Source organism: Grus americana, chromosome 4, assembly GCF_028858705.1.
Source record: "Grus americana isolate bGruAme1 chromosome 4, bGruAme1.mat, whole genome shotgun sequence".
Taxonomy (NCBI): domain Eukaryota; kingdom Metazoa; phylum Chordata; class Aves; order Gruiformes; family Gruidae; genus Grus; species Grus americana.
Genome location: NC_072855.1, coordinates 43,643,587 through 43,657,368, shown reverse-complemented (window position 1 = coordinate 43,657,368; position 13,782 = coordinate 43,643,587). Strand labels below are relative to the sequence as shown.

At 42.4% G+C, this 13,782-nt stretch overlaps 1 protein-coding gene and 1 long non-coding RNA gene across 6 annotated transcripts in view; both read left to right on the top strand.

The window, feature by feature from the left end:
- The first annotated feature begins 70 nt into the window (after window positions 1-70).
- LOC129206053 (uncharacterized) lies at window positions 71-7,147 on the top strand. The gene is made up of 3 exons (XR_008576962.1): window positions 71-1,008; window positions 3,758-3,873; window positions 6,620-7,147. It is a non-coding gene; the product is annotated as an uncharacterized LOC129206053 (long non-coding RNA).
- Window positions 7,148-11,256: 4,109 nt separating this feature from the next.
- KLHL2 (kelch like family member 2) overlaps window positions 11,257-13,782 on the top strand; it is a 60,817-nt gene continuing 58,291 nt past the window's right edge. For all 5 annotated transcript variants that reach the window (XM_054823997.1, XM_054823996.1, XM_054823995.1 and 2 more), the window contains exon 1: window positions 11,257-11,460. In XM_054823997.1, the coding sequence (XP_054679972.1) occupies window positions 11,438-11,460 (23 nt within the window). In that variant the 5' untranslated portion in view covers window positions 11,257-11,437. The remainder of the gene's footprint in view (window positions 11,461-13,782) is intronic.

The following is a 13,782-nucleotide window of genomic DNA, read 5'->3' as shown; positions in this document are numbered from 1 at the left end:
CCGGGGCGGGGCCGCAGCCGTCGGGCGGGGGTAGCCGTGGAGGGGCCTTATCCGGTGTGGGTTGCAGCTCTCATGGAGCGGGGCGAGGGTGGCGAGGTGTACCCGGGAGTTGTAAGCCAGCAGCCGGGCCCCAAACTTGTGCCATCCTCGCCCCGAGCGCGCCCCGGGGTGCCGTGTTCTCCCTTGGCGAGGCTCGGCCACGTTGACTCGGAAGCCCGGGGCTGCGTTGGGAAGGGGGGTCACTTAATGCGGGCCTGGGGCTGGTGCCCCTGCGAGGCAGCGGGCTCGGGTGGCAGCGTGGGGAGGGAAAAGTCAGAGTAAACGGCAGCAGCAGGTGAAGAGCAAAATGTCTGAGAATAAGGGCTCTGCAGAATATTTTCCCATTGCCAACAGTTTGTCTTGCAGGGACTTCTTGAGGAAGGGATGGAGTCTACGCACTTCATTATTGCCGGTGGATTTCACCTCCGTGGGCTTCTCTGGTTGCCCCTTCGGACCATGGAAAGTTTTAGCATGCACATGGTACATAGTCATCAAAGATATTTCTTGGCCCAGTTGTATGTTTTGTGAAGAAACACATTTTGGTTAAAACCTGCCCACTGCTAATTTCATTTTGTAACCCTTTGTTCTTCAGAGAGACTATGGCCACTTACGGTGTCCACACTACTCGCTTTATGGATCTCAATCTTATTACTCCCTGACACCCTTTTGTATGCCAAATACTACTTGACCGCTGCAGTTACTCCTTGGTAATCTTCATTAGCTTCTCTGACCTTTTCCAGCTATATCCTTTCTGAAGCAGGATTGGAATGACACAGTATTCAAGCATGTGCATGGTATGAGTTTACAAAGCAGCATATTTATTATCCGTTGTGTGCTCTGTTCATCTGCTAATGTTTCTTAACCATCTATTTGCTTTATGAGACCATCCCTGAGCCTTGAGCGGACGTTAAAGAGGATCAAAGCTGTACCAGGGGCTTGAAAGACAGCAAGATGGTATAACATTGCCAGGTTGGAATTGTTCTTTGTGTACTGTTGAAGAGAAGCCAGGCTGTCACCCTGAACAGCTAAGTGTGGTTCTGCCTCTCTTGAAAGAGCACAGAAGTGTCAAAGGGGAAAAGGTGCTTCTGAGGTGTGGGCTTCTTCAGGCTGTCCTAAGTTTTTCATCTCTGTTTCTGTGACTTCTCTTGGGTATCTTTTTGTAGAAAAATACCCAACTGAAACCTCCCACTCAGAGCATTTATATTCATCACTTGCATTTATTTGTTCTTGTTTTACATAGATACACATACTTATGACCTGGGCAGCTACCTTAAAAGAAAAGCAAGCCTTAAACTTACTGATTTCAGTAATATTAAGTCCAGCTCCTATAAAAGTCAGCTCCCTTATACTTTCTCAGCCCAAATGTTATTTTTTCCTCTTCCTTATTGTGCTTCCTCTTTCTTTCTTCCTCACAAGGACACAAATCCTACTGATCAGCAGCCAGAGAACAAATTTTCTTTTGTGACAGTGAAGTGAGGCCACAATTCACTGGTTGCTCTTCAAGTAATTGGTGTTACTTTTGTAAGGTGTTCTGCCTTGCCAAGTAGTTAGCTTGGCAGGTGTGGTCTACATCTACGCAGATCTAATAACCATCTACACTAAAGATTAGGGTGATTCAATATATCAGTGTGAAACTTGATTGTGCAAATTTTACAAGGATGCTGTGTGATTGCCAGGACCTCCCATTTCTTTGTACAGCTGCATAATGCCTTTGAGCTTTTGCTCAGCTTGAAAAGCATGAAGCCTGTACCTTCTGTTTATTTTGCAAGGAGCAGCAATGTCTGTGTTCTGGTTAACACGTCTGTTCTGGAAGAACCAGAAATGCTGGTGTGCAGTGTATTGTACCTAGTCCCACAGCCAAGAAGCTAATAACAGTGCCAGTTAGTGATAATGGCTAGAATATTTATTTATTTTTACTATAAATACATTTGTATTAATTAAAAATAGTTTATAGCAATTTATTTTTTAAAATAATTAAACCAGCATTAAACTCTTTTAAGAAACATAAAACCCTCAAACAAAAAAAAGTCTTTTACAAAAAATAGTCACATATCATCTCTTACGGCTTAGCTGCTATTGCTTTCAGTTATGACCAAATAAAATGCTGAAATGCACATTTATGTCACGTTTTCCCACATTTTGTTTGCTTTCATGCATGCTTAGGAATGCATACATGTTTACATGTTTTCGTTCTCTAATCTGGGGGTTTGGATTCTGAATTTGGCAAGGATGATATTTGAGGGGAAACAGTAGTGGGGAAAGAGATATAATCAAAGAAAGAAGCTATTTAGAACAGTTGTTCGAAGACTTAGGAACCAAGAAGCCTAAAATCAGGGATTTGATTCATAACTTGGATACCCAAGCTCAAGCAGCTACATTTTTTGTTAGCATAATAATTTCATTTGTAGAAGTACTCCTCCTCCTGTTGCCAGCCTCTGTAAAATACTATAGACTAGCTATAATCTTGGGTTTAAACTGTTTCTTCAGATATCCAATACAGAGAGGTGAGAAACACATACTTTGTCTGCATTATATCAGCAGCATACTATTTAAAAAGTGAACACCATTGCTGCTAAGTAGTTGTCATTTCTCTGTACTTGTTTGGAGATAATTTTCTAACAATTTCTATTTGTTCAGAAATTTAGAAATTTGGTCTAATGTATAATCCATTACTGCAAACTGCTGTATACTTACAGAACACCTCTGTTCAGTGGCTTGCACATATATGCAGTGTGCATGATACATGCCACTAGACAAGCATTTGAGATTAAATCAAATAAATAAATGCTTCTAAGTATAATTTTAGAATCCTGAAGTCACAGGAACTTTGTGTTTATCAGCACTCATTTGAAATGTATAATTTTATATGTAAGTATTGTTTCTACTGAATGGAAAATGAAGTGTTCTCTATGGGTTACTGAAAAGCACAGTTGGGGAAAAAATACAAGTTTACATATTTGGAATGCATAAATATTTATTGTACACAACACCAGTTAGCATTTTAGAAACATGTGACTGCCAATTTCAATTGCTTTACCTAAAATCTGTATATAATCTTTATAGTAGTATTCTACTCTTGTTCTTAGTAGATGACCCAATCTATGTTTTGTTTTGGCATATTGTTGTAGTTATTAGATTCACAGGTAGTTTTTATTGTGAGGGGTTTTAATGATGTAAGTAAGGTTTTAATGATGGAAGATTCTCTTCTGCTCAGTTCCTGTTCCATTTTCTGGCAAATTTTGCAGACATTGTCAGTTTAGTGCAGCTGACTTGAAAGTCCACTCCTGAGGGCTCACCCAGTGCTGGGGAGTCTAAAACAGATTTAAGATGCGGCCTGTTCTTAAATTACTTCTTCTGCAACTCCATCAGTAACGATGAATGTATCCGATAAGGGTACGGTAAAAAGATGTGGTACGGCCAAACAATGCCATGCTGTGGTGTCCTTATTTGTGGGCTGCCCTTAAGGAAAGCTAGTGTAGATTAGATACCAGGATTAAATCCTATGCTTAGACATAACCTTTTCTGTATCAGTAATAATTACAATATTTGGGGACTAACTTTCACAATTGTATCCTCACAAAGAGGCCTAATATCTACTTTTCTTCCTCTCAGTTTTATTTAAAATTTGGCATGAATGGAAACAGGATTGGGCTCACAACCTTTTTTGCATTCAATGATAAGATGTAATTATTATTACTGCTTCTTACTCATATTGCAGGTACAATTAGTACTGAAACTGTATTCAGCTCGAGGTAAAGAATACAATCTCTGCTCTGAGAATATGAGGTTGTGACAGATCCCAGCATGACAAAAATACAAATGGGAAGTAAAAAGGTAAAAATAACAGTAAAGACAATTTTCTTTGCATGAATTCGTTGTACTAGTCCTGACCGTCATACTGCAGGAAGCGCAGTCTATATTCTAGCCTCAAATTACAAAAACTTCACAGGTACTTGTTTTATTTCAAACTTCTGTAAGTTTTTAAAATCCTATGGAGATTAAAAAACAGTTCACTGCTGAATACATTTACAATAAGGGAACCTTTTTCTTCATGTATAGTTTCAGATTTTCACATCATGCAAGGGTAAGCTTTTTGTGGTGAACAGCATGAGGCTCTTTACACATGGTAATCATGTAATCAAAAACTGCCACTTGCTATAAAGCTTTGGCTTCATAAATAAAATGTCCATTAAAAATTCTGTGGCCTTTAAATGCAAGCTATTGAAAAGAGAAGAGCATGACACTGGTATTAATAAAAACTCTTTCAGTCTTTCACCAATTAATACACAAATTTGAATGTTGGAGGCTTAGTGTGGCCATTGGTTAATTCAGCTAATCTATTAGTACAAATTGTTTAGTAAAATGTCCTATGTGTCCATAAGAAAGTCCAGAGACAGGACTGATTAAATCAGATAGGTAAAAGTTAATACAGTTGTGAAGAGAGAATTTGGACTGCTTAATGCAGAAGAGGCAGAGGACGTAACCTAACACTGAATGGAAGAATTGTGAACAACAGAATGAGCGCTCCTGCTTACTTTTTAATCCTAGTGAGTTCCCAGCTATATTCAAAAGCAAATAAATTGTGGTTAGAGAAGGGATACAACTCTTGATTCTATATTTATTTTTAGAAATGTACATTAAAAGTATAAATCAAACTTCAGGATGGAGTATCACAATGTATCTTATTTACTTTGCCCTAAAGATGGGCTTTAGATTTTTGAATGGTTTAGAGCTTAAGCAAATGCCTACTTTGCAGGTGAAAAGTTTTCCCTCCGCAGAGTGATTTTTTCACTATGGATGTTATCACTTTCTTCTGATTTTTCAAAATCACATTTCTGTTTACATTGTATTAGAAAGCCATCACAATATGATAACCTTTTACTTGAACTATATAAATGGAAATGCAGAGCTGTTTCTGCAAATATTTGGGTTTAGATTATATACCATCTAAGATGAAAAAGAGGAATATTTGAGATGATTTGCCTCAAGAAAACTAGCAATAAAATTAAAATAAAGACAGAGAATGAAATTTCTAGGAAAAGTTAGCTTTTTCCCCACACACAGTTCTTTTTCCATTTTCTAGGTATTTTGTCTGAAAATCATAAAATGAACATGTCAAGAACTAGCTTGGATAAACTAACTTTTTAGGCTGTATGGTTAAATATTAGCATTCTGACAAGGTAGTCTTTTGAATATTTTAGATTCTGAGGATACCTATTTTTTCCCCGATGTATTAGTCCAGATCATGATGTTCTCCTTTTGCATAGAAAAATTGGCAAGAGACTTTCCCTGATGCCAGTGGAAATTGTACTCCAGTAGCACCATAATAAACTAGTCATTGTATGAGCATCTGCTTGTACCAGAATTATTGGACTAAACCTTTTCATACTTTTATTTTTGACTTACATTTCCCCTTCATGTTTTTTTTTATTTAATAGGAGTCGAATTTTACTAGACATGCTGCATAGTTAAGTGTACTGATCCTGAGCTCTTTTTCTTAATCTTCACAATGAGTTTGCTTTCTTACACACACAAAAAAATGTTATTCCAATGAGGATTTACTAAATTTCTTGAATAGCAGCATGATATGCTTTTCACTTTATATGAACATCAGTGCAAAACCACACCTATGTGATTGTTATTGTTATGACTCCCTGAATATAATCTTTTAATATTTTAATGTCTTTGATTTCGTTGCCTTTTTGTATTACAAAAGAATTTGTAGAATGTGTGAACTATATCCCACTTGCTCTTTCCCAGTCTGCAGCATTTTTCTTTTTTGCTGAATGCCTCCTCAAGTGCTGTAGACTCTGCAAATACTGTTCCTCCAGTCTTATTTATAGGCATATGAAACAATGTATATTCACATTGATTCTTTCAGCAGACTGTGTCACTTTTCACAGTGTAAATTGCTCCCAATTACTGTTCGTAGGTAAGCTCACTATATGCGTGACTACATGCAAATTGGTGAGTTTACCTATTTTTTTGCTATAGGCCAATCATAGATACCAAGTACTATTGAAATTAATGGCATTTCTCTGTGTAGTTGTGCATCCAGTAAGCACTAGATGGCAGTATATCAATTGGTTACATGTAATTTTAATTAATTAGCTGTACCTGTTTTCTTCTCCAGAAACTGTGTAATAGTTGATTGAATTGGTTAGAATTATCTTATAATATTGCTGTTAGAGTGGAGAGCAATTACAGTGGAGGAGAAGTACACTGACTGCAATGGACTTGCACTGATAGGTATAGTACTATACCTTACAGTTACTATCTATGAAGAAAACTACTTTTGCTTTATTTTTCAAGAAAATAATGTTTTGACAAGTTAAACAAGCATGACTGAATATAAGAACAATTTACACTCTTTTCAAGTAAAATGATCAGGAAAAAACCTCCAATGACTGAGATGACTTCCGTGAACAAGAATGCTACCCTAATGACCCTGCTTATCCACATGATGTATCATTTGCTAAAAGATCTTGTAAATCCTTTTTTTTTTTTTGGGGGGGGGGGGTAGGCTGTACACAGAAACGGTGCAGAACTTATTTCAGTAAGGTATCACTCTGTGTTGAAGGGTAGAGCTCCATCATCAGCTTTGCCTGCAGCTGATTGGAACAGTCCAGTTTTCCCCGAGAAATCCCTGCTGCAGGTTTCTGCTGCTACCTTTGCATCATGTCTAAGTCATCGCATGGCAACAAGGTGGAATCTAATATTTTTTTATGGGTTTTCTGCTGGTTCAGTGCATGGCACCGACTCATTATAGAGACCTGATTGCCTTATCCAGTGCACCGCAAGCAACACAAGAAAGCAGGAGCTGGACCACCCCTTTCACAGTCATCTCAAGGATACACCCTACGTGAAATCCAAACCTTCGCAGCGCTGGGCCTCAGATCTGCTCATCAAGATCTCTACTTGGCATCTTAGTAATCTGCAGTACTAATGTGAATCAATGCCATGACCTACACTGGCTTCCATTCATTTCACTCTTCTTTTGCAAGACCAGGATTGGAGTATTTAAAGCCTGTTTACTAGACCGTGTGCCATTATCAAGTCTTTTTGGAAATTACACCATGTCTGGTTTTGAACACTAAAAAGTCAGTTCTTAGTTACTAATTTTCATCACCATATAAGGTCAATGAACTTTACAGAATAAATCTTACTGTTCACCTATTTTCATTAAGTATGTCATTCTTAGTGCTCCAGCAATTGCTTACACAGAAGAATAGTGCTAGAAAAGGCTAAATATTTTTATCCATGCTTAACTGTATTTAAATGGTTTTGGTCACAGTACAGTTTATTTTTGATAGCAGCTGCTTTGCTATTCCTTATTTCACATACCCAATTTACACATCTTATTTTTTCTTTCTCTGCCTACTCTCCAGTACATATTCCCCTGCAATCTGGTCCTCTTCTCAGTCTGCTGCATGCACTTTCTTGCTTTTCCTTTTCACATTACTTTTCAGCGTAATTCTTCTCAACTGCATTCATCTCCGTAGCTCAATGGTTCTCTGAAAATTTAAATATTCCATTCTTCTGGGAAAAAAAAAAGTATCTTACGCTAGAGCAAGGCTTTTTAAGAGTAGTTAATGCTGGATTAATGCTGGTATTAGTGCTCAGACAAAAGAATGCAGTAATAGCTAATGTCTGGGTTGACCTCAAGTCCTGTCATGAATTCCACATAGGTCCTTGTGGATCTATTTAGATGCAGGGGCCTTGGTTGTATAAAAGCCTGTTGCTGGATGATAATGTGACTGGGGGTGAAACGCACAGGGGAAAAAAATGGATATGTGCCCTCTGATTTTGGATAAAAACATACTTAGTTTTACATAAATTTTATACATCAATTAACCACAACTAAATTCACCAAGATACAAATACGATGGATAACTGCTAACAAAGTGAGGACGGACTTTTTTTTTTTTTTTTCTGTTTGAAGCAATAGCAATACAGAGAGGTACTTAAGTCTTCAATTCTATCCCGTTGCTTTCTTCCTTTTTCATGAAAAGAATCCCAGCCCTAGCAGCATCTACTCGTAAGCATACTGCCCAAATCAAGAAATTACTTCTAATATCTTAAAAAAGAGTAAATGTTCTTGCAAATGTATGTTTTGACCTTGGAGAGGTCTTCCTAATCTGCATTTGTCAATTAAAAATAGTAGTAAGAACTTATTTCAGTGTTCTCTGTGACTAAACCTAATGCAGATTTCTTCTAACACAACCACATCAGCATGGTGCATGATCCCTTAAAGATGCTTATAAGACACTGCGTATGCATGCAGTTACACTGACTTTTACCAGAATTGCTTATTGGATTTGTAGGACTGTGTAAATTGTGGAACTGCTTTGCTAGAAAGCAGAGCATTTTCAGTGGAGGTACTTTGCCAATGTATAGTATCAGTATTTCTACATCGGTTAAATACTTGTAGTGTCAATACATCCGAAGAACAGTACTATTATTTGTAAACCTTGGCACCATTCCTTTGGAACTCTCTAAAACAAGTGGGAAAGGACCCGGAGTTGTTATAGAGGCAGTCCTAAATACAATAGGGATTTTTCTTACTAAATGCAGGGATTTGAATTGCTGCAACAAAAATGGCAGCTGTTTCATCATAGTTAAGAAACAACCTATTTCATTTCAAAACTGTATATATATACCCACACACATACATAAATCCATTTTTTCTCTAAAAGGTCTTTTCTAAGAAGAGGTATCGGATCAAGTAGAATGCCATAAAAATCCAAACATTGTATTTAAAGGATGTGTTTTCTCATGGTTAGATATACAAGTTATTTTGCCATAACCACATAATGTATTTTGGATGTAATACTTTTTGTTTCAGCTGTTTATGATTCCCTTCAGAATTACTGAAGTACAAAGACATAATTTTAGGAAAAAAAAAAAAAAAAAAGAGCCCTGCCCTATTTGTGTTTCTTTTTGATGTTCTGTATCACAGAAGTTACTTCAACAAACATTAAACATTTGGCTCAAAAGCCAAAACAACACTGCAAGAAAATGACTAAGTCACCGGTTAGAAATGCTTAATGTTCATTTAAGAATGAACGTTATTAAACAGTTCTGCTGTGTTAACAAGGGGCAGAATCTGCAGCTGCCTATGTGCTTGCAGGATCTATATGTGAGTAGAGCACAAAAACCCTCATCAGCTTCCAGAGAAGTTTACAATGACTTCATAGTCTAAGGTGGGCCCTTAAACACGGCGCAGTCTATTACTAGGAAGATTCACTTCGGTCTTACGGAGCAGTAAAAGCTGAGATCCTTGCCTTACAAAGTACCATGTACGGGCGTTTACTCTGGGGTACAGAAACCTGAAAGTACGATGTGACAGTCATCAGCAACTCTCTGATCTGCCCAGGCCAGACCTGCTTATGAAGTCAGAACTCGCTGACGCTATGACACACAGAGCTAGCTGAATTTTAAACCTCCCTTCCAGAGCGCAGTATTGCTAGCTGGCCCCTTTGGAGCAGACTGCCCTGCGAACAGGTTTCATTGCGTCTTTCAAATCTTTAACAAGCAGCTTGTCTTCTCCAATGCAACCCAGAGGCAAATCTAGTTGTCTCTCGAGAAGAGACAAATTCAGCAGTTATGAAGCACAGACTTTGTAAAAACAGGCACTGACAATTGTGATCATTTAATTTAGAAAAACCTCCAGTGGAAAGCCACTGAAAAAATTTTGAAGTGTTCCCAGATCAAGTATCACAGTGTAGTGAAAGAGGATTGGTACACTGAGAAAACTAAACCAGCATTTTACAAATGAGGAATATTAGAGATTAGCAAGCATGAAATAATAAATTAAAATACATTTAGTTTTAATAACCTGTGATTTTATTAGCAGCATTGATGAAAGCTTTGTGTATCCATCTATAATATTCTTCGCCCAAAATGCACCTGCCATTTTCTATTTTGCCTTCTACTTAAAATGTGTCCTCAAGCTCCTCTCACTCTTAGAAAAATAGTTTTGGTCAGTTAGTGAGAGATTTATTAGTTTTAGATTAACTTTGTCAATGTCAGATCTCTTGTGAAGAAGCATTTTATTTGTACAGATGCCATCACTCTTAAATACCCGAATTGTGTTCAGCTTGCTAAGCACGTCTTCCACTACGCAATCTTCTGAGATTCAGAAGTAACTTACAGAGGTTTAAGTACAGTAAACTCTTCTCGAATGCCCCGAGTCAGAAGTTGCTAGATGTAGTATTCTTCATTATCGTTTGAATTACTGTCCCTTCACAAAGACAGGTGTTTGAGATAGATCCCTGTCCGGTGTTTCTTTTTGCCTTTAAGCAAACATTAAAAGACAACTCGAGTACTTAATGCTCAAGATTAGTGACATTTGCGATTGTATGACTGAAGGCAGGAGGGCAGCTGTGCTGAGCAGCACGGTCACTGTTCTGCCCGACTGGCTCAAATGAAAGCGGGTGAGATCCAGCAGGTCGCAGCGAACCAGAGCACGGATGCTGCAGCCTGTTGCAAGGCAGCGTGCCCGCCTTCTCCACCCCGATGTGCTTCTGGGCTCTGCTTTGGCCCCTTCTCCGAGCTGCGGCCGCCTGCGCAAGCTGGTGTCGGGCCAGGCTGGCCTGCGACGGAGCCACGGACGCTCCTCCACAGGAATGCGTCTTCTCACAGAGGAGACCTGTGACCACTTTTTGGTTTTTTTTTTTTCCCTCAAAAAGAAAAAAACGAAGAGCCCTGGCGCGAGGGCCTAGAGCACGTCGTTGTCGCCACCCGAGTGCCCCATGCCGCCCTCCCTGCTGCTGCGGGTCGCTGGCCCGGCACAGGGCGGCTCACAGATGCTGCTCTCCAGCCCTGCCCCGAGGTGGGGGACGCGCCCTCGGGTGGCCCTGGACTGAGAAGGGCACCGGACCCAAGCTCAGCCCCCTCCAGGGACCTGCTTCTTCCAGCAAAGGGGAACAGCCCCGACTCGTCCCTCTCTTCCTAAAGGCCAGGGACGAGCAGCCGCTCGGACGGGGCTGCATCACCGAGAGGCAGCAGCCCGCCCCGCAGCCCCGGGGCACTCAGCCCAGCGCCTGGGCGGGACGCTCCAGCGTGGGGCAGCCTGCCCACCTCCGGGACCGCAAGCCCCGGCGCCACCCGAGAGGCGACCGCCCTCCGCGCCTCACAGGGGCCGGGCTGGCCCGGGCCGGGCGCCCCCCTTCCGCCGCCGCGCCTGCGCGCTGCGGCCCGTCGCCGCCAACGCCCTCCCGCGGGCGGGAACCCGGAAGTGGGCAGCGCCGGCGGCTCCCGGCGGGCCGGCGGGTAGCGGGGGCTCAGCCGGGCGGGCGCAGCCGGCACCCCGCGGCGGGGGCAGCGGCGGCTGGCATGGTGCTAGCGGCAGCGCGCCGCGCACGCGTTGCACGGAGGAAGCCTGAGCGGAGCCGCGATGGAGATGCTGCTGCCGCCCGTGTGAGTGCGGCGGGGCGGGCGGGGAGGCTGACGGGCTCCTGGAGCCCGCCGGGGCGGCGGTGCGCAGCGGGGCACTATGCAGCACCGTGGGCTGGGGGCGCGGAGCCGGGGCCCGGGCCCAGCCACGTAGCAGCGAGCTGAGCTGCCGCGGCGCTCCGCAGCCCGCCGGGCCCGTGGCGCGGCCGGGCCGCCCCGGACCCCTCGATACCGGGCGCGGAGCTGTGCCCCCGGGCGGCCCCTGCCCCGGCGGGGCGGCACCCGGACCCGGCCGCGGCGGAGCGGGGCCGCGCTGGCGGGAGGGTCGTGTCGGCGGCGGAGCCTGGCAGCAGTGGCTGGGGGCGGCAGCCGGTGTCTGGTGCCCGGCGGGCTGGGGCCGGGGCTCCCCGGGGCCAGCGCGGCCGCCCGGTGGTTTGAAACGCCTGGTGCCCGCTGCGGTGCCCGCGTCGGCGGGGCGCTGGGTGCCGGGGCGGGCTGGGCGGTGAGGGGAGCGGGCGGGCAGGGCTGCCGGTACCCCCGTCCCGCCGCCGCCCGTGTGCCTTCCAGCTTGCGGGGACAGGCTTTTTTCTTTTCTTTCTTTTTTTTTTTTTTTTCCCCTCCTCCCCCTCACTCCTTCTGCTTCCTCCATATGTGGTCCTAAATTACTCCTTGTTTGACTCAGCAGTCATGCTCATCACACTCTCGGTTTTCTGGTTATTTAGTTAAGCATCTTTTTTAGTAGCAGCGCGCTAGGCAAGCCGCATATTTCCAGCTGCACTTCATCCAGCCTTTACGTATGCTCCAGTTCAGCGTAGCTTCATGCCGTGCCTTCAGGAGGTTGTTTTCAGGTACGCTGTGGGTGAGGCTCTTGAGAGCAAACCAAAGGGAACCAGTTGCAGACAGCTCTGACCCAACTGGTGGCATGGTAAGAGAGACTCAAGTAACTTCAGGCAGACTAGCGATTCTCAAAATAGAAAGCATGTGACTGATGGTTTTGTAGGCTTCATTACCTTGAAACAAAATCATCCTTTGTGACAAGCTAATGAAACTTCAGCAAATGAATTTATGCTTCACAGGAACTCTTCCATCTATCCAGGTTGCTTGGCAGCTCTTTATAGGCGACTCTGACCACTTTTTTTTTTCTTGCATATCTGTATGTGATGTCTGTATGTGTATGCAGATATGTACACATCAGTATCCAATGTATTGCTTTGGGATGTAAAAAGAAGTGTTCTTATCTTGGACTTGATAAGCCAGTGGTATAATTAAAAGCTGGGTCTCTTCACAGTCTTTGATGTTTTGAATGTTCCCTGAACTCACTGATTTCTGTGTATCGTTCTTCTGAATGCTGATCACTATGTATGTCACATAATGTAGAAAAGTAGTATTCAGTCTAAAGGAGTTTGCTAGATTGGATGTCTTTTTTTACCTCCATAAAGCAGCATGTGTATGTGCTGTGTAACATGTAACTCGATTTTTTTTTTTTCCCCCCTGACTGATGCAAAATTGCTGCTTGTTGCTTGGCCCCGTTCAGTAATGAGTTGTATAATTTTAAAAATTGACCACGAAACATTTAATTCATAGCAGTTTCATGGTACAGTATAGTAAGCTGGTAGTAGTTTGAGTTCTGTAGATGGAGCTTACTTTGGTAGCCTGCATTTTACAGAGACTTTTTTATTCCTTTGTTGCTTGATGCAGTTTTGTGCTGTTTTGCTCCGAAACTTTGTTGCTAGTTTTGGAGTCATGAAAAGTAGAGCCAAATACTTTCATGTTGTTATAGTGCACAGAGTAAAGAGTTCTAGGTTAAAATGTTAAATTAATTTTGAGGTTTTCATTTAAGTTTCTTTAAACATGCCCAAGTAAAAAAAGAATAGGTATGGCAGAAGAGAGGCCAGGTCTATGGGAGTCAATGCATGTGTTCAGTTTGCCTGTTCTTACCTAAAGCAATTAAGACTGTGGTTTTATTTGAAATCAGATCTCTGATGTGCTGGGGTCGGTTGCCCCACCAAGTGACTCCAGTGACTGCTTATTTCCAGCTCAGAGGTTCAGGAGTATGGTTACAATAGTGTAGATGAAAACACTGCTGATGCTAAGCATTTTCTAAGTACTGCAACAATGTAATTTGCCGTGTAAGAATAACGTGGTGATTGTGAACACGAAACTCATTGGCTTGGCATGGCATGGCATGAAAAAGCCGCTTGCTGTTTGGGCAGTCCTACCGACTGAGGGGGTGTACGTAATCGTTTTTCCACAGAAGTTAGTGTCTGTAGAACTTGGGCATTTCTTATGGAAAGATATAATTGTAGATAGAGCCGATGATTTTTCACAGTGCTTGGTTTTTCTCTT